Genomic DNA, 22,014 nt, shown 5'->3' with positions numbered 1-22,014 from the left:
TACTCACTAAAGAGATAAAAAGTCTAAATTTAGCAATTCCTCCACAAAACGGATATGACTTTTTCAGCCATTGTTGGAAGGGCATGAATATAAATTAGTTCTATAAGCTGCTTTATAGAAAGCTTCCTATTAATATGCTTGATCATACCAATATGAGGGTAGTTCATTGGTTTCTGCATTGACCAACAATATTAACCAAAAATGCATAAACCATATATATCCAATGATAGGGCATACAAATTTTTCATAAGACATTTAAATAATTAAGCTTGTGTGGCTCATCATGCTGAAGTTCTTTCACATATGGGGCAGATGCATTATTTCTCTCGTGGAGTGTTGGCTGCAATATTAAAGAGGTAGACAAAGTAAAAGAATAAGCATTACAGCTACTGTAATTTTTGGTGGATAATCCACCATTTTAAAAAACACAAAAAGATATTAATTTGCCCAAAATAACTCATTTCATGAAAAACGTCTCCAGGTGTGGCAACCCTTACTTCTACAAGCTTTAAACAAATTTAAACTGAGGCTTTTAGTAAACTAAACTGAGCTAAACGTGAAGATAACCTGTATCTAAAAATGGAATCTTTGACATGTTGCAATCCATTACTTTTTCAAATATTTTAGCAGGGCAATTCACAAATAATTTTAGAGGGACAAACAAGTATAGACATGCAACTTCGTCCATAACTAATTTTCGCATGGCAATAGCAAGATTTTTATAAAGAGTTAGAATTTAGATATAATTATATACAAATGAATGGAGAACATATTTATGCATGTGCGTCTCCAATGAAAATACACAGAATTTTTTAAAAACATCTTGTCCAAAGTATGTTCACGAGCCTGAAGAATTGTACCCACTTTATATTACATTTATTCCACCCATTGGCTGAACTGAGCTGAAGTTGCAGCCTAACTGTGAACGCTGTAATTAGGAGAACAATTTGAACTGCAGCACTGGCTACTACAAGTGCCAATTAATGTTACTAGAAAAATATGTGGGTGCAAAAGTTACAAGCGCATTTATACAGTATATCGATAATTTAAGAACATGTATCATATTGCCAAATGACAGCAGTGTAAAGCTTTATACATAGAATGATGAAATGGAGGCTTGTGAAAATAAAGTTAGATATATCACAGAATAGGATTCCTGGATATCAAAATGAATCTCAGATGCAGGATAGCATTCTTGAAGGTGGAGAAATATGGTACAAAATGCATGTTTACCTGTTAGCTCCAAATCCCCAATGTTAAGTTAAATACTTTGATTATTTATTTTAACCCAATAGCACTGATTAGTGTTTTCTTTTAAAAATGAAAATGTTGTAAAAAATTTAATTTTGAAAATGGCTGACTACTTTGTATAGTGCCTCCTTGGCAATCCAACAGTCCAAGACTTTAGATGCTGCTGCTTTATAACTGTAATATAGAACCATACAGGTTTAGAACACAGAAGGCCATTTTTCTGTTGTATTTTCCTGTTGTTTCATTGCCCTGCTCTTCCCATAACCCAATATCTTCCTCTACCTCATTTATCCTCACTTTCTAAAAAAAATGGTCCATTTAAAATAATCCCTATGGCAAAGCCATCCATGTTCAACCAATTCTTGAAAGAAAAAAAATTACCCTAGACTGTTTCCATACTAACTTAGTAACCAGTTTAAAATAATCACTCACCACTGGCTTTGCTAAATCCTTTGCAGAAAAAGCAGATGAGATCACAGTTCTAACATTTCATCTGGAAGATGGTACCTTTGGCAATACAACATCACCTCAGTACTACACTGAATTATTAACCTAGAATATGCAAAGTCTGAATTTATAACTTTCTGACCTCCAGCACTGTGAACTGAAACCAGCTGATACCTGATATATTGTTCATCTTAAAAATAAAATCTTAGCGTTGAGATTAGAATTGACAGATAAAGTTAATATAAATAATTCAGTAGAGAGGCAATGGCAATGAACATAAAAATAATGTAATGAAAACAGCAAATTCTGGATATCCTCAGCAGGTCTGGCAGCACCTGTGAAGAAAGAAACAGAGTTAACATTTCAGGTCAAGGACCTTTATTCAGAACTGGGAGAAATTAAGCGATGTAATCGATTTTAAGTAGGCGAAACAGGGGAAAGCGAACGAACGAACAAAAAGGGAACATCTGTGATAGGAAAGAAGGCAGTGATTAAATGACAGATGGGTTCATGGTGGGCAAGGCCTCAGGGAGTGGCAATGCAACAAGTATAAAAACAAAAGATATATCTATGGAAGGTGTGAATAGAAGAATCATGAAAAGCTGCTGTCCAAAAGCAAAAGAGGAGAAAAAATGAGAAATAAACTAAAACCAGCAAAACGAAACAAAATGGGGGCAGAGGTTTTGATTTGAAAATGTTTAACTTCATGCCAAGTCCAGGAGGCTGTAAAGTGCCTAATCAAAAGGTGAGGTGCTGTTCCTCAAGCTTGTGTTGAGCTTTATTGGTTCACTGCAGGAGGCCGAAAACAGGGAACTCAGAATGGGAGAAAGGTTGCTAATTAAACGACAGGAGACTGGAAGCTTGAGGTCACGCTTGTGACTGAACAGAGGGTGTTCCACAAAGCAGACAATCCAATCTGCTTTTGGTCTCCTCAGTGTAGAAGGCACTGCGTTGTGAGCAGTGAATACAGGACACTAAATTGAAAAAAGTACAAGTAAGTGAATTTTTCTTTACATGGAAGGAGTGTTTGGGGCCTTGGATGTTCAGAAGGGAGGAGGTAAAAGGGCTGGTGTTGCACCTCCTACACTTGCATGGAAATGTGCTATGGGAAGGGGAGGGGGTGATTGAGAAGTGGACCAAGGTGATATGAGAACACAATCCCTTCAGAATGCTGAAAGGGGAGAGAAAGGAAGATGTGTTTGATGGTGGCATCACACTGGAAATGGCAAAAATGACAGAGGATGATCCATTGAGCATGGAGGTGGTTGCGGGTGGAAGAAGACGACTAGGGGAACCCTATCATGGTTCTGGCAGGGAGGGGGAAGCGAGAGAGCAGAAGTGCATGAGATGAAATAGACACAATAGAGGGACCTGTCAACCATGGTAAAGGATAGGATTCCACAGTTGAGGCAAAAGGAAAATATATTGGAAGCGCTAATATGGAAGGTTGCATCATCAGAAGAGATGCAATGGACATGGAGAAAAAGAGATTGGAACAGAGTCCATACAAGCAGGGTGAGAGGAAGTGTAGTCAAGGTAGCTGTGCGTGTCAGTGGGCTTAATGTGAGTAGCAGTAGCTTTTAGCTTTTTTGTTTTTATCTCTGTGTTTAATTGACTGCCACCTCTCTTCAAGAAATGCCCTCTCTGAAGAAGTATTGTTCTGTTCTCCGACAGGATTTCCGCCTGTCTCTTCTGCCCTGCTCACCTTCATTGCTTTCCATTTCTCTCCTGGTGTTTGACAAGGTGTTTACTATCACCACCTTCAACACCTCTTTGATCCTTTTGTCTGTGACATCTTTTGATTATCTGCTCCTATCACTGCTTGCTTATCCCCACAACCACTCCACCCTCAACTTCTCTCTCCCCCCGCCCCCCCACCTTAGACCAGCTTATATTTCACCTTTCTCCTAACTATACTCAGTTCTGCCGAAGGGTCATGAGGACTCGAAACGTTAACTGATTTCTTCTCCACCGATGCTGCCAGACCTGCTGAGTTTTTCCAGGTAATTCTGTTTTTGTTTTGGATTTCCAGCATCCGCAGTAGCTTTTAGCTTTTTTGTTTTTATTAATGCGAATATTGGTTGATAGCCAATACCCAGAAATGGAGATGGAGAAATAAAGCAAGGGAAGGGAAAATTTGTAGGGAGACCATGTGAAGATGAGAAGGGTGGAAACTGGAAACCAAAATTGATTAATTTTTTCCAGTTCGGGAGAGAAAATATGGAAGTCCTGAATGGAAAGGTGTGCAGTGAGACTAAATGAAAGCACGCATCACAACATATCGGCAGAAAACTTGTGATGATTCCTAAAAAAAAAATGGACTGAGAGCTGCAGAAGCTTGTATAGACTCCAGTGGTATACTTACTGGAACTGTTGACTCTTAATGAGGCCTTTGAGAGTTAAGGGCCTTCGAACTATAATTGTTAAAAATTGTATAATAAGCAGAATGGAGTTATTAAATTGAGCAACTGGTGAATTCTTCTATGTTCAGTAGTGGAGGCAATAAAATATGAGTAAAAACCTTTTTTTGTGGCACATATACCTCATCTAACAGACAGTAAAGCTAGGGATTTTTCTTATTAAAAACTGTAGATTTACATTTGAAACTTCTCAGCAAAAATGAGAAATACTTGGAAGGCATTTGACAATCCAAGCAACCATTGCAAGGACTAGGGCTGGAATTGGAAAAGACCAAGCTGTGTGAACCACAATCCCAGCAAACCAACACCTCAAACTCTTGTGGGGCCCTCCATCCCTGCTACTGAGCCAACCAGATCAACCCAAGGCAGGATGGAAGATGTCAACCAAAGCTTTCAGCTTGCACATTATTCATACACTACAAAAGTGACCCCTTGTATGCCATACTCTGTGACCACACTCTACTTATAATCAGAGGGTCTTTATTAATGCAAGATTATGTAATGCTCATGATATGTGCTAATTATTCAATTGTATCTCTGCAAACCACTGTAGAAATTGATTTTTTTTTTGTTAAATTGATATTCTCATAGCATAGAAAACATCAGCCCAGTCAGACAGGTTCTTCCTGGCCTCTGAACAGCACTGGAGCAAGACAATACAGAAACACCAACTGGTTGAAAAATGAAGGCTTCTTCTATTTGAGATGCTTGCTCTGGATCTTAAATGCACAATGCTTAGTAATTTTGGTATGACAAGAGGTGGAGTTGATTGTATTTAAACTCCTTAGGTTACAAACATTGATCAATTTCTTTAATTTTCACCATTAACAAAACATTTCATAAATTTTTTAAGAGTCTATTGATATGCAGGCAGGTGGACCCTGCTCAAGTATGAAAAAGCTATTACCGAAGGACTTTGTAAGTGTGGTATTTTGATTAGTTTCCTTGCAAATCATAATTAATGGAGCTTAAGTTTGAGCCTTTGAAACTATGCCCTAATATTTAATTCCAAGGCAGAATGGTTCCAGAGGTGAGGGATTAGGTTAGCTTGGAGAAGCTAGGTTTTTCTTGGAGCAAAAGGAGATTGTGGGGAGATTTGATAGGGATGTACAAGATGATGACAGGTTTGGACAAAGATAAGTTGTTCCCATTAGCAGATCATACAAGGATGAGAGGACACAGATTTAAGGTTTTGGGACCTGGAACTATGAGGGTGGTGGAAGCTGAGACAATAATTTCAAAAGGAAATTAGATGGGTACTTGAAGAAAATAAACTTGCAGGGCTATATGGATAGAGCAGGGAAGTGAGACTGACTGGATGTCTCGACAGAGAACCAGCATGGACTTGAATGGCCAAATGGCCTCCTCCTGTGCCATCATGACTATTGGTTTTAGATTCAATTGGTTCTAAGGGAAAAGTGGGAGATATTTCATTTTGTGAAAATGCTTAAACAAAACAATTAATTTCAGTCCAATATGTCACCATTCTAGTTTAATTCATATATACAGATCAACAAGAAGCCTGGCTATTTTAAAGATTAGGCTGCACAGGATTAATAACAATTTATTCAAAGTAAGTGGTGCTCTTGTGAACATATCCAGCTTAAATATCACTTCCTATTCATAGAGTTCTAATGTGACTACACAGCGCCCTTGCATTTAAGATCTGAACTTTACATATCCTAAATAGTAAAATATTTGCGTCTCTCTATGCTTTGAAAAAGTCTGACACATTCTGTGTGACAGCAAGAGATCATAGGACAATTTGGAAAAAGGATTTTGTTTACAAATTTCATACGAGGAATACACTAAATGTCAGACCGTATATTTGTAATAGATAGATCCAAGTATTATGAATACAGTTCAAAGTTATTCATAAAATCTATGGGACATCAGACTTTGAACAACTGGGTTAATGACCAAATACTTTCATCATGAATGTAATTAGTCAGTGGGTACGTTCTCCCATATTTGGTAGAATATCTGAGGTTCAAAGAGTTATTAGAAAGTACTTTTGAATAATACAGACATTGTCAAATGGAGACTTCTAGGTACAATGGCACACTCCTACTGGGCAATATTGTTAATATTGAAAGATTCCTTTTGTCAGGATAACAGCAGCTTACACAAATCTTTGCAAGGGTTGTAATGCAGCATTGGAAGGAGAAGGACCAAGTGTCAATGAGAGGATGAATAGCCTTGGTGTAACACAGACTTATGAAGGGCTCTTAGTATCTCCTTGGGTGGGGGTGTGTGGGTGGAACAAAACCACTGTGGTAAATTAAGGAACGTCATTGTAATTTTTTCATTTATATTGGATTTAGTAAAGATATACCAATCTATGGTGAATGTATGCTGGTCCATCTGTTAGTTTGCATTGGTTTTGATACTACCTTCTACCTAGATTCAAGAGTCAGGTGCATTGCTCAAAAATCAGGTTGGGATGAGGAGTTGCTCATATGCTTTTTTTTTGGTCGGTTGTTGTGTTTCATATTCAAGGTTTTAAGTCACTTTTGTTACAGTACTGTTACACTATGTATTTTTGGATTGTTGTATGTTAATATTTGGTTTTTGAGTATATGGCTTTGTTAGTTTAAAATAAAACCAGTTAAAATGAAACAAGTGTTCAGTATTTTTCCAATGTCCCTCACATGTCTCTCGAAGGAGCTACTTTGGTGCAATCTTTTTCTTCAAAACATTTAGCAGATATCTGAAAGTCAGACTTTCATCTAGTTTCATCTAGATAAATATTTAATACTATTTAAATCAAGTTCCACTAATTTGGACATCAAATTTCATAGTCTGGGAACTTTCTATTCAGAGAACATGACATTTTAATTATATAAATGACTGTCAGATAACCACTTTTGAAACAGCTGACATATCTCATGTAGAAGATAATAGCTCCACTGATTTTGACAAGTAATATACAACAGCACCATCTGCATACATTGTAATTTTAGACAACTGCCGATATTAAAAATGGTCAAAATACAAAGCCAGGAGAGCACAGGCTGAGTGTAGAACCATGGAGGACTCAAACTTTGGCTGGGAATCAATTTTCTTGTCTCTCATTATCGGTTATATTTTTAACAGTTAAGATCGGAACTATTTTCTTCTTTGCGCATTTGGTACATATAAACAGGGTATAGTCAGAGACAACAGTAACAAAGACAGAGATCACACAGATTTGACCCTGGTGGTTGCTGGAAGCACAAAATGGACAAGCCACAGATTTCCCGTAACTTAATGCATGCTCCAATCTTAGCATGATGGCTTCAATTAAAATGTAAATTTAACCAATTTGTTGCAAATTATGCAACCAATAAACTTAAATCCTTAGTTCAGGAAAACATGTTTATGATCAGTATGCTCTAACTACTTATTTAGATTAATAGTAACATGGCCCAAAAAGCAGTTACAGCTCATTCTCTCATTACTTCAGCACAGACAAGGGATCAAATCTGGGCCATTCCTGGTCTGCATGGTCCAGCCACTCACTGAATAAACTCAGTAAGCCAACAGGGACAGCTCATCCATAACGTCTTAACAAATACAGCGTGGCCTGACCACAGAAATAAGACAAAAATTATCACAGTAAGAAAAAGTTATGTAATAAAACTGACTTCACCACCTGGGTTTAGTTCTGCTTTAGAGCACCAATATGTCAGACAGAGAGGCAGCTATTGCAAGTTTGATCTCAAAAACATTAGTTTGTTCACCACCTCAGGTGTCAGCTGCCCTTTTTGCTTTCCTGAAAATGTGTCACCAAAATTATTCATACAGTCACTTCTTGCACCAACAGCTGGCACAGCCAAAAGCCAAAAGGCAAGTTTGGCTAACTTAGGATGCTTTTGAGTGGCATTCGACCAGTAACTGAACAGATCTACAGTTTTATTGGGCACAGGTTCCTTTAAATATTGAAATACTTCATCTTTTCGCTCATCCTGGTTCACCTCTTTCTTTGGTGATGTTTTCAGGTTTTCATTAATCCCACACATTTTCTTTCTTGCAGGTTCAAACTCAATGGCATCTTCACGAGACTGTCCAATGTCCGAGATCATTTCACAAACTCTACTGATTACTTCCTCTTGTTGGTAGTGTGGTACTGACCTCAGATGCTTCAGATGTGGGTCAAGGACCATTGCTACTTTGTGGGCAGTCTCCACTTTAAAGTTCTCCTTTAAAGACTCCAGAAAAAGGTGGCACAGTTTGCTTACAGTGCCAGCATCATTAGCTTTGGAAGTGAAAAGTTTCTCTAACTTTACATAGGTTGGGAGCACGAGCTGTAATGTTGGTTTGTTTTCACAACTCAGTTCTATTACAGCCTGCTTTACTGGAGCCAAAATGGCTGTAAGGTTGCTCAACAAACTTTTATTGCAATTTTGGAGGTGCTTGAGTTCCTTCCTTCCACTGATTAATTCTCGTAACTGCTCATACTTCTCATGTACAAGGAGGAGAGAATCTGCAACAGAATTCCAGCAACAAGGGACCTGCTGCCCTTCAAGAAGGCTGGATAACTCCGGAGTGACGGCACCTTGCTCCAGTGAGCTCATTAACTGTATACAATTACTCACAAGTTCAGTAACTTCTGGCATATTTTGTGCCTGTAATGTCCTTTCATTAAGTACACTCCTTACTGTTGAGTTTAATGCACAAGCTGAACATCGTAGACACATTCCAGCTTTCAACAGTGTGGCTGAACTGACTTTGCTATCCGTGACGTAAATTGTTCGCATCTCTGACATGACAAATTCTGAAAGTACATTCAAAACCCACTGGTGAACCTGCTCACCAGTTTCTTTGCCATCTACTTCTTTAATGCCTAGGACATATCTCTTCATTTGCAATCCCTCTACCTGATGTGCTGTTAGAATGTAGTATGACTCCGAGCCAACATTCTGACAATGACAGGTGACACCTATTCCCCAGCATGCATTGCTTCCAAGTGCACACGTGACTTTTACCTTCACCTGGTTGTACATTCTGGGCAGATGTTTCAGAGCAAGTGTATTCATGTCCCCAAGGACGTCAGCTACAGGAAAGGATCCATAACGGGCCCCAACATCAACAAGTGTCTGCGCAAGTTTGACAAAGTCTTTTCCATTTATCACAGTCAGTGCATTCAGATCAGAACACATCACTCTGAGCAACTTTTCAGCAATTAGTTGGCGTTCTTTTTCAAGGACTGAGCTATTCACTGCAAATAAAAATAAATCATTATGCAAAAAACTGCAATTCACAATTATAAAGATGCTTTCTGATAGCTACATGAGGCTCCCACAGTTGCATGTCATAGAGCTTCTTTTAATCATTTACCTTGCCTATTTCATCAAGTTAACAAAAATGCTATCATGTATACTTGCATATAAGCTGTTCAAACATTTAAATGGGGGAATGGGTGGGGGTGGTCAGGGGTGAGGCAGGGGGATTGTGCAGGCAATATTCAGATAATCTTTGTGGAGAGTGGAACTTCATTAATACAGAGCTGATATCAACAGCACAGTACATATACACCAGTTAAAATTAAAGGATTCAATTTACTGGGATCCAGAAAGCAACTGTGATCAACAAGGTGGCCCCTCAAACCACAGAAAATTTGAATTCTGTTTGAAGCATCCAACTGGATTTTTAAAAAAAGACATGGAGATTTTACCGGACAACATGGCTTAGGGAGCTGTTCACCTTAAGAGAACAAAAATTTAAGATTTTCACTGAAAAGACAGAACTTAGTAACTGCAGTATCTAAAGTAACACAGTCAGCAAGCAAAGTCCATCGCAAAACACTCAATTAATAGCTACTGAGGAAATCCCTGAGCCTTGAAGAACAATTCAAAGTTGATTGCAGACAGTTCCCCTCCAAACTCATTTAATATATCTGTCCAAATTAGTTACAAGATGTTTTTCAAAGCTGAATAAACTTTATATTGTTTGTGCAATGTTTTTTTTCTTACTTTGTTACCATTAATTTTCTTTTAGCATCAGTTGAAGAATGATGAATGTTATTATCACATTCTTGTTTAGTCAGGGGAATAACTTGAGTTATATAGACTGATAATTACTTGATGTTCTGTATTTAAAAAAATGAAAATGCAAACTACACTAATACTTTGTCAGATCCCTCACAACTAGGCATCCAGTACTGTTTTCAACCGTACACATTGCTTTGAACATCAGATATACCAACTTAACTGTGCCATGTAATGCAGCATTCGCAAAAAATGTCCTAACTAAAATTTGACATGAATAAAGTTTTGTTAAGTTTCAGTACTGCATTATGCTAAACCTCTTACCGTGGAAGATTTTTCTGCTTGGTTTTTAGGTAGAAGGTGAAGGATAGGGTATAAGTCAGGGTCAGCATCTTATATGCAGGGCATCTCATACACAAGTATACGTGGCATTGCAATACTTCAACTAAAAATAGTATTGGTTGCTTTGCCTCATTTGATGGTGGAATACATTTTTTGGGACAGATTCGAAAAAAATCAGAAATCAAATCAAACATACAAATTAGACTAAGCAGAAAATATATGACTCAGTTATGTTATTTTAAGTTCACTGCACTTTATTAATTAAGCAGGCTCTTTAAAGAAAATGAACACACCCTCAAATTGCTTTCTTAGAAAAATTATTTCAGTCATTCCCATATAATTTCTCATTTAGCGTTCACATAGTGAGGTGAGCACGTATGTGAATTCTAAATCTGAATCATTTACCTTTCCAATGTTTGAGTCCCTGTATTAACCCTGCCCTGAGACTTGTGCAAAATAGACACTTACTACTTCTGTTCACATGAAAGGCTATGAAACTGAACACTACAACAAACCCATTTCCTACCACTGTGAAGTATGGCATTATTCAACACTTTTGTTGTTTTGTTTTGATAAGAATTAAAATTAGAAAAAGAAACCCAGATCTAAGCTCAGGCGACACCAATATATCCATGTTAGAAACTCAAAGCATCTTTTTACCACATTTTCCCAGCACTTCAATATAGTACATACCATCATTTGTGCAGTTGCTCTGACGATGTGCATTCTTCTTCTCTGGAGAAGCAGCAGCAACGGCTGTAGTAGTAGTAGCAGTAGCAGAAGTAGACGTAGTGGCAGCAGCAGTGCGAGGTGTCTGTACTTGTTTAATCGCTAAGCTGTTTTCATTATCAGCTAGAATAAAAGAAGTCATGTGGATTACAAGACTAAGTAGAATGAAAAAGAGGATTAGCAACCTTACAGAATGCTCAGTTGTCCAGAACAAATTCCCCACACAACTGGAGTCTGACCACCACTGAGCCATATTGGTTGAGGTGGAAGAGAGGAAAGTAGGGGAATAAGGCAAGGCAAAAAAAAAGTACCAGCTCCTTTCAAGATGTTTTGTCATGCCATGCATTGGTGCCATCGCACACTCGGTTATTTCTTGTACTACACCGTTTAGTTAGGTAATCCCCCACCTTTGCATCCATGGGTCATGGTGTGGAAAATGTCCCTGGGAAGAACAAAGAAACCTCAAAGCTCACCATACCTTCTCAAGGGCAATTTGGGCCTTGCCAGCGACACTCGTGTCCCATGAATGAATAGAAAAATGCAATCTTTGTCAAAGAGACTATATCCTCTGCACACAAGAGGTGAACAAGTAGCTATCAGGACTGGAGGAAGGAAGTTCATGAGTGTAAGACAGACCTGCACAGGTCTAAAAATATATTTGCTGAAGGCTGGTAGATTGCTTCTTGTAACTATGTTGCATGCATTCCCTGTGGACACCTATTTAGGAATGTCCATTAAGCTTGGAATGGCCTTTAGTTTTCTGACAACTAGATGGTATCACTGCAATATATATTTAACAAAACACCTGGTAGTTGCTTTTTTTGTGACATATTTATCAAGTACCTTAGATCAATATCCATGCTTGAGGATTAAAGCGCCACATGGATGTGTAGCATGAAACCTCAGGGGTCATACAGAGCTCTTAAATGGGTGCTCACACAAATTTGCATTTCTCTCAAAATAATGACCTTAACACATCTTGATGTTCCAATTTAGGATACAGGCATATGTTGCTAGACTTCAAGGGCCAGATTGATCAGGGTTGAAAAGCAGCTTGGCATTCTTGTCCATATAGAACTGCTAGGATTAGTATATTTCAAAAGAAAAGGTTGCTGCTCCAAGGGTGATTCAATTAGTAAGGGTGTGGATAAAAATTAGGTGATGTGATTTCTTGACTCAAATGAAACTTGGATAGAACTTATGACAGGAACCAAATGCTCCTAAGTATCACATGATCAGAATGTCAAATAAAGCAAAGTTTGTTAGCAAATCATACCTGAATCTCACTAGCCTTAGCTGAGTGTGGTTTCCCATGAGAGTTTTGACTAAAAGATGCATTAACTTGTGGCAAACGAGGCAAGTGTCCCTGTTTGTACAGTGATCTATCTCGATTTACTTTATACACTGCTTTCATCAACCAATACAACCAAGGATGTTCTATCAAAATGAAGCAAGAGGATTATGAAAAGTGGCACAATGGTTTGCTGATAATTCCCAATGCATATATATCCTGGACTACCTCACCCAGTGTGCAGCTAAGAAAATACACTTAGGCACATTTTTAAATGTAATCCTTACAATAGCTAATTATGCCTTGGTATGATTCATCTGCATTTAGTATATATTAAGATTTGATGTGTTGGTATGATACCATTTAAATTCTTTTTTAATAATAGTCACTTAATAATGCAGAACTTGAGTATTGCTGAAATAAAGAGGCATGCTGTCAAAGCACTCATCAGGACAGATGCAAGAACGCCAAATTTGAAAGGAAGCAACAATTTATACTGCACTAAAAAGGGTGCCGATTGGTTGGCAAGACAATTCTGATTGGTGAAAATATTGCCATGGAGAATGCATGTTCTTCTTGCCTGCAAAGAACAAGTCCCTGCGGATGAATATATGCAGCATCTAGCAAGCGTAAGTGAGCCACGGCGCGAGCCCGACTAATAATCTTAAATTGGTGCCAGTGCAATGCCAGGTATGCAGCTGTACGTCCCAACGACTCGCGAACGGTATCAAACAGCACGTGCTGTTCCCTGGTGCATTTTCCATGGCAACACCTCTACCAATCAGCACTCTTTTCTCATGCAGCATGAGTTGTTTCCTTTGACATATAGCATTCTCGCATCTGTCCTGATGAGTGCAAGACCAAGAGCTTCGAAGCTCATCTCTTTTTTCAGCAAAACCCTTGTGTAATCGTGTTTTTGTAGAAATAATTCATTGTATTCAAAATGCTTATTCTACCCCCATTTGTAAAATACCATTAATAGCTGAAATATGGTGCCTGCTTTCAACACACAATAAATGGAAACTATGAACCCTCAACAACTACTACCTTACTTCTAAATTTCAAAGTAGACCTTAATTTTGCATACTTTTTATAATTTAAGTGAAACCAGGCATTTAAAAAATACAACTTTTTATAGCAATGTATGTTAAAGAATCATAACTTAAAAGATGCCTGTATTTTGTAAGGCTTTACATTCTCAGCATACAATAAAATTCCTATACAAGTACAATAAATTGAATTTATTTGTAGTGAGGGGTGTTTAATACCCAAGTGAACCAACATAACTGTTAGGGAAAAAAATACCCTTACCTGTGTGGGAATGCATGTGCTCTATTAGATTGTTATAAAACTGGAACTGAATTCCACATGCCCCACAGGTGTATTGCTCTTAAATGGAACAGAAAAGATAAAAATCAGAAACGATAAAGACAATGCAACAATGGAGTATTGTGCTCCCATACAAAAATACCAAATTCAAATTTTAACTGTGACCATTACATTGGTTTTTCCTATGGGCAAAATTCACCAGTTCTTAAATAGATCCTCCAAGGCAAGTTTCCCTTAAATCATGCTCATGAGCTCACATAAATGATGACATCCCCTTCTAAAGCAGCATGGATGAACTAATATGGATGGAAATGAAAGGAAATAAAAGATAAAATTAAAAACTGAATATGAAAACCAGATGGAAGATTTCTTTAATAAAAATGCCTACACTGACAAACCAAATCTGGTGTTGAAAAACCACACCCTATCATGCAATATTCAAATATGCAATAAACATTGCACTGTTTGGCCACAGCATCTCAGAGATCTCAAAAATACATGTAGCATCTAGTTAAAATCTTAAGAAGCAATTGGAATTTTAATACCAAACAGATGCACTTGTACAATTTAGTTAGAAACAAATGCAATTCTTCAATTTCAAGAATAGGATGCCATCAATATTCTCTCTTTATGATCTTACAAATTCATTATTTATATTACATTTTCTAATATGTCACAACTGAACAAAAAGAGAAATTGTGTTATGTTTGGGGTGCTCTGTGGAGAAGTTCTGGTTTGTTTAATGCACAATTCTCTGGCACTGACTTAATCCTAATCCTTCGTAATAGATTTAAGTGAGATTTAGCCACCTAAAGCTTTACTCAGACACTTACTGAAATTACTTTGATTTTAAGGGAATATTATATTTAACTGATAGCCTGATGCTCTTTTTAACCACCCCATCTCTATATTACCTTCTGTGACATCCATTCTTTAGAGCGCGAAGGCAGATAGATCACAGCCAGTGTTGTTTGTAGGTGATTAGCAGGAAATGTGCAAGTGTTATTTGGGAGGACTCATTCTGCTTTCTCCTGCTGAAGGGGTGCTTTTGCCCAGCACCTCCTGAGACTCAGAGCAGAACAGTAGCATATCAGGAATATCAGCTGTGAACCAGTGTCTTACTGTTCTATTAAAAACAGCAAGTTGGCACACTAGAAATTGCATCCCTGAGCCACTTAAGTTAATGAAAGCAATCATGACATGAAGTCTTTTTTGGAGCTATATTTTTGGTTATTCAACATCTGTTGGAAGTAACATTACTTTGGACAAATTGATTCAAAACGCAGCTTAAGTTTTTTTCAGGCTGAAACATACAAATAAATACTGATGAGATGATAGTTTCAAATGATAACTTCTCATTAATATAACTTACTATACAATGTAAATTTGGTCAGACTGAATTAACAAGAATGATTCAGTCAGAGTGCTTTTTACTATCCAGCCATTTTTTAACCTGTGTCAAGCAATTTTCCTGCCCAATGTTCTGGATTGCTGGACACAGGAAAGGAGGGTGGAAATTTGTAATCTAAGTTTCAATCGCATTTCCACTTAACACGCCTTTCCTGTTGCTAAAAGGATTGGGCTGGAAGTGACATCATAACATCCCTGTATCATCATCTTGATCATACTGCTCAGCAAACAAATGACCTGAAGACTACCCATGAACCTGGGTAACAGGTTTTGCAGCACTATATACAAGATTGGGAAATCTGAAAAGTGACAACCAACAAATCGTGTTTATCTCAGGCAGGGCTGCACTGAGTGGATTGGGCCATTTAGTTGCTGTTTCTAACAACTCAAAAAATTAACAGTTTAGTTTTATATTGCTGAAGCCGTTAAAGTTTGCAGCATTTTACACCTTCCTGCCCCGGGTTGGGAACAAGTGCCACATTAAAGGCCATCATCCAGCACATACAAACCAAACCTGCAAAAGCAGCATTATAGCCAAAGTCAAGTCAAGCAAATGCATGCTGCCTGACTTTCACGGGGGGTGGGGGTAAGCCAAAAACAGTCAAACACATTAACTCCAAGCATTTATCTTTATAATGTTCCTGCAAAATATATTGGATTTGCCCCTCTGGCATGGTATCCATTGTGTTGCAAAATCAGTAAGAGCTTTATTTCAGGTTAAAAAGCACTTTTGCAGCCAGTTCACAGATTTCCTGAACATATGATAAAGTTTCTAGATTGCTAACATTAATTTTACACTTTGGAGGAAAAGAGCTGAGCAAGTATCCCAAAGAACACAAATTAATGTAAATTCTGATGTGCAGTTGCATCTTAGTCAATAAAAAGCAAAGGTGTTTATACTGCCTTCACATCTGAAAAGACAACTTAATGGCTTTGGTGGTAGCTATTGAAACAAAAGATCTCTCAAAATGTTAATCTGTCTTTTCATACATTAAAGCAGGATATCACTTCCAGTAACAGAGGGGCAACTACAAACCAGTATCATGAATCAAATTTTTAAGGAAATCACAATGATATCATTGCAGCGATTAGTATACAACTGCAGCCTTATACCACATTAATGCTAGCAATATGAGTCACAATGAATCATCAGTAATGTCCATGACTTTCATGTCTTGGCGGGTTAGCCCATTCTTTAGTATCTAAAGGGTATCTAGGTGAAGACAAGCCCTATAAGATAATGATTTACCATGATTAAGCATAAACATACAGCGCAAATAAACAAATGTTCACTGTTGCACTGAACAATTGAGGTGTGAAGAAGAGAGTTTAGTTGTTAAACATTTGCATTTTTATCATTCTGTGCGCAGTAAATACTTACCTCTTGCTCTGCTATTATGTGCATGTTGTCTTAAGCAGGTGCAGTGCTTATGTTCATTTCCACAGCTCTGACATGTGGAGCCATCTGCAAATATTAAACAAACCATACCTCATTTGCAATTTTCAGAACAAAATTAATATTACAGAAGTTGTGTTCAAGCATTTTCATTAACAGTTTTTGTAAAAAAAAGGATTTATTTATTTTGTAAGTATACATTTTGCTTTTGTTTTAAATAAAAGCTTGCATTAAAAGTTAAAGCAAAGATTGACTGTCACAAACATCAACTCCAACTTACTTTTGACAGAAGACAGACCTGACTTCTGCACACTGGTACCTCCTGGAAAACATTTTAAAGAGATAAGTGCATTTACTTTAGAGGCATTTACAATGCAATATGCAGTCAGAACCTAAGAAAAACAAGTTCTTCTTGTAGTAATGCTATATATGCAAGATGTGTTCTGTAATGCAAGTAAGCTTTTCTAGTTATACTATTCTGGTTATAGTTATAGGCTAATAAATCGCCTATACTTCTAAAAACATCACAATAAATGTGAACACAGCTATTATACTGTCCCTTTTGGGTAGCTTATTGAACAAGCTCATCAGAATACAAACCAGTAACCTTAAAATGGAACAAAAACTACTGGAAACTATTTAGAGTAATGGATCTACAAGTCCAGTTTTTATTTCTTTTTGGAGTGGCAACGTGATGACAGTTTTCATGGTGGAGGTACTGACATTGTGGATCTGCCACAGTGAAAGTCACAAAATCTTCGAGCAACACTTGTGTTAAATTAGTACTGACTCCAGCCCCTCCATTACCAGAGGAGAAAAAGGGCGTTTAAAGCCAATGCTTTAACTGGTATTACATTTTGGGAGTGATCCCAGAGTAGGGTGAAAGAATTTAAATACTAAGTTTAAAAATTTTGCAAAAAAAGGGTAAAACTATGCTGAGTATTAAATTACTGCACTTACTAAATGATTATTCTTGATTTGAGAGATTTGTATTTTTTGACTATCAAGTGTAAATTCCTGCCTACACTGCAACTCACCTCATATAACAAAGCTGACTCTCATTTAAACGCTTCAGCTTCCATTTAAATGGTTGCCTTTTTGTCCACAACATGGGGAGAGATTTCAGACCTCAAAATTCCTGGATGATGAAACCGTCTGCATTGCTAATAACATTCTTGCACCTTCGATTCTTAAGTGTACAGCCAGAAGAGAAACAGGGCCAGAATTTCACAAGCAATGCTAGTCATGTAAAAAACAAGGAATTGAAGAACTTGTGACTTTCTGGTATCGGCATGCACTATTCCCACCAATATGGACATGTTGGTGAACTGAAATTTCCGGTCATTGCATCCATGATTTAATAGTTAAACATTATGCGGCAGTTAAAATAGATAAAATTATCTATTTTTTTTTTAAAAGTTAGACATTCAATAACTCAACTGTACAGATTCCGTGGCCTTTAATGATGTATCTCTTGAAGAGTCGTGCTACAGATTTATTTCACGCATCGTACATACCACTAGAATTCTGTGAGCTGTTATTTTCTTCACATGTATTTGGCAGTTTAGCTTCATTTCTTTTGCCAAGAGGACTCTCCGCATCTGTACATTTTTGAGAAATGTTAGGTTTATTTTTCAGAAAACATAGCATACCCTAAATAAAAATCATTTCAGGACCATATCTTTGTTTTTATGCTGAAATTGCAGAAACTTTGTCACAATTAATTTGAAGCCATGTCTTTTTCTTTGAAGTTGAATCTTAAGTAGAGGAAAAGGGTTGTACACTGTATAATTACACCTCAAAATCAAAAAACATATCAAATTATGAAATAAAAAACGTTTTCCATTTACTTCTGGGACTAATATTTCCATGAAAACATGGAATGCTATAAATTTAACTTGGTCTTCTCTAAATATGTATTATAGAGACTTCCTCTTAACAGGAACCAAATCAAATGCCCTGTCCATAATATAGCCCTCACTAACACACTTTTAAACTCATGGCAGCATTCAAACATGGGTAAGTAAACCTTCTGCTGATTACCACTTACTGCCCTCTATCAGCTCATGAATCAGTGCTCCTTCATGTTAAACACCACTTGGAAGTAGCACAAAGGACAACAAGGGCACACAATATACTCTGGGTAGGGGACATCAATGGTCATCACCAAGAATGGTTTAGGTAACAGCAGTACTGACTGAGCTGGCAGAGTTCTGAAGGACACCAGACTGGCAGGTGGCGACAGAACTAACACAAGGGGAAAGCATACTTGACTTTGTTGTCACCAATCAACCTGTTGTAGATGCAGTATTGGTAGGAGTGGCACTGCATTGTCCTTAAGACATCAAACTACTGTCTTCACACAGAGGGCACCCATAATCGTGTTGTGTGGCACTACCCTTTGTACTAAATGAGATAGATTTAGAACAGATCTAACAGCTCATAACTGGGCATCCTTGAGGCACTGTGGGCTAGCAGCAGAGTTATAGATCACTACAATCTGTAGCCTCATGGCCCAGCATAGCCCTCACGCTACTATTGCCATTAAACCAGTGGACGAATACTGCTTCCGTGAGAAGTGCACGCCAGGAGTACATGCACACAAAAATGCAAAAGCAACATGGTATAGACAGAACAAAAACAAAAATACCTGGAAAAACTCAGCAGGTCTGGCAGCATCTGTGGAGAGGAGCACAGTTGACGTTTCGAGTCTGAATGACCCTTCAACAGAACAGTTCTGTTGAAGGGTCATTCGGACTCGAAACGTTAACTGTGCTCCTGTCCGCAGATGCTGCCAGACCTGCTGAGTTTTTCCAGGTATTTTTGTTTTGGATTTCCAGCATCCGCAGTTTTTTGCTTTTATCATGGTATAGACAGAGTCAAGCAATCCCACAATCAATGAGTCAGATCAAAGCTCTGCCATGCCAAGTCCTGAAAGGTTGTGGATAATTAAATAATTAACCATAGGAGGAGACTCCACAAACTTCCCCATCTTCAATAATTACTGGAGTCCAGCAAAAGACAAGGCTGAAGTATTGCAATCATTATCAGCCTGGAGTACTGACTGATGATCCATTTTTCCTCCTCCTGAGGTCACCACCATTATGCCAGCTAGTCTTCAACCAATTTGATTCATCCCAAGTGATATCGAGAAACAGCTGTCCATACTGTATACAGCAAAGGCTGGGATCCGACAACATCCTGGTTGTAGTGCTGAAGGCAAGAGGGTGAAAGGTTATCGGGGTAGACAGGAATGTGGGGTTGAGGTTACATTCAGATCAATCATGATCTTATTGAATGGCGGAGCAAGCTCGAAGGGCTGAGTGGCCTATTCCTGCTCCTAATTCGTATGTATGACTTATGCTCCAGAACTAGTCACAACTGTAGCCAAGCTATTCCAGTACAGTTACAACACTGGCATCTACCCAGCAAAGCAGAAAATTGTTCAAATATGTCCAGTTTACAAAAAGCAGGACAAATCCAATGTGGCCAATTACTGCCCATCAGCCTACTCTCAACCATCAACAAAGTGATGGAAGGTGTAGTGGACAGTGCTATCAACTGACACTTGCTCACCATGTTCTGATCTGGTTAACTAGAACCACTCGGTTCCACACCTCATCAGTGTCTTATTTCAAACATGGATAAAAAGCTGAATTCTCGAGGCGGGGTGAGGGATGGTGAAAATGAATGGTGTGACGAAATCTGCTGTTTGCCCCCTTGGCCTTGCAAACATTTGCGGGCTGTTGTCTGCACTGACTTTGGTTTCTAAGCCTGTTTTTTTTTAAAGACAGCCCCTAACTGAAAGTGAAACAGTTTCTGGGAAAGGTGGCTGTAACATCAGATTTTTGAGAAATCAGACTGTGACCCTGGGTTGCTAAGGAAATGGAGGCTGATTGAAATCCAAAGGAAAACAGAGCTCTCAGGGATCAGATTTTAGCAGTTCAGTACAGGTAGGCTGTGGAGAATTGCGTGTGGAGCAGTTTGAAGAAGGGAACAAAGGTTGAATCTGGGAGTGGGGATAAGTAAAGTTACTCTGGTGTTTCAGTTATCTTGAAGGGACTGATTCGCCAGAACTGGCCATTTTGGTGAAGAGTATGCCCATGGGACACAGATGATTGGGAATGGCTGCTGGAGAAGAATCAAGTGGCAAAGTTTGTGTGGAGATCGGAGTTGAACTCTACCCAAGGGAGACAGCGTTTTGCAGGACTTTGTGACTCAACATGGTGCCATAGGGGACTGCCAGTAAATTTATGAGATCCATTTTTGTTAAATCAGCTGTTTAAAGTGTAATTTACAATTTCCATTGAATACAATTTTCCTGTTAATTGATGTTTAATTGAAGTTGATGTTGGTTTGATTCTTAAAGTAAAAGTTATAAAAAGTGAAATCTTGTCCAGCATTGTGTGTCGTTTGGTAAGTTTGTTTTTTTTAGGTTTTAGTTTCCACGGACAGCAAGGCATCAAATGAGCCCTAGTAAAATTGAAGTCAATAGGAATTGGGTAAAAACTCTTCACCAATTGTAGACATACCTAGAACAAACAATGGTGGTTGTGGTTATCGGAGGTCCATCAGCTCAGCCCAAGGACTTTGCTGTAGGAGTTCCTCGGGACAGTGTCTAAGATCCAGCCAGGTTCAGCTGCTTCATCAATGACCTTCCCTCCATCATAAGGTCAGAAGTGGGGATGGTCACTGATGAATCCAATGTTCAGTTCAGTTTGCAACTCTTCAGATAAAGAAGCAGTTTGTGCCTGCATGTAGCAAGATCAGGACAATATTCAGATTTGAGCTGACAAGTGGCAATTACCATCTCTGAGAGGGAGTGTCTAACCACACCCTCTTGGTGTTCAATAGCATTACCTTCACTGAATCCGTCCACCATGAACATCCAGGGTGTCACCACTGACCAGAAAATTAACTGGACCAGTGACATTAGTACTGTCACTGTCAGATCAGAGATTGGGTATTTTACAATGGCTAACTCCTGATTTCCCAAGAATTTATGTCATCTCAAAGCAGAAGTCAGTAGTGTGATGGAATACTCCCACTTGCCTGGGTGAGTGCAGCTTCAAATACACTCGAAGCTTGACAGCAACCAAAGTAGCTCACATGATTGGCACCCCATCCACAATCTTAAACGTTTGCTCCCTCCACCACAGGGCACACCACGGCTGCAGTGTGTACCGTTTACAACATGCACTGTAGCCATTAGGAAAACCTTATTTAACACCACCTTCTAACCCACTTAGATGGATAAGGGCAGCAGGCGCAAGGGAACACTAGCACCTTCCCCTTCAAGTCGCAGAGCTCCTGGAACTTCCTCCCTAACAGCACTTTGGGTGTACCACATCAACTGCAGCAGTTCAAGAAGGAGGCTCACCACCACCTTCTCAAAGGCAATCAGGGATGGGCAATAAAAATGCTGGCCTA

The 22,014-nt window shown here is 38.4% G+C and overlaps 1 protein-coding gene across 8 annotated transcripts in view; it reads right to left on the bottom strand.

Moving 5' to 3' along the window:
- Positions 1-5,595: 5,595 nt before the first annotated feature.
- Positions 5,596-22,014, bottom strand: part of znf618 (zinc finger protein 618) — a 130,478-nt gene continuing 114,059 nt past the window's right edge. For 7 of the 8 annotated variants that reach the window (XM_078549795.1, XM_078549798.1, XM_078549796.1 and 4 more), the window contains 6 exons: positions 18,102-18,185; positions 16,865-16,906; positions 16,570-16,653; positions 13,761-13,838; positions 11,123-11,281; positions 5,596-9,318 (listed from right to left, as the gene is read on the bottom strand). In XM_078549795.1, the coding sequence (XP_078405921.1) occupies positions 7,802-9,318; positions 11,123-11,281; positions 13,761-13,838; positions 16,570-16,653; positions 16,865-16,906; positions 18,102-18,185 (1,964 nt within the window). In that variant the 3' untranslated portion in view covers positions 5,596-7,801. The remainder of the gene's footprint in view (positions 9,319-11,122; positions 11,282-13,760; positions 13,839-16,569; positions 16,654-16,864; positions 16,907-18,101; positions 18,186-22,014) is intronic. The other variant, XM_078549799.1, reaches the window with a different exon arrangement.

The sequence above is a fragment of the Cetorhinus maximus genome, chromosome 10 (assembly GCF_964194155.1).
Source record: "Cetorhinus maximus chromosome 10, sCetMax3.hap1.1, whole genome shotgun sequence".
Classification (NCBI taxonomy): Eukaryota; Metazoa; Chordata; class Chondrichthyes; order Lamniformes; family Cetorhinidae; genus Cetorhinus; species Cetorhinus maximus.
Note: the sequence above shows the minus strand (reverse complement) of the source record. Positions and strands in the feature narration are given on the sequence as shown.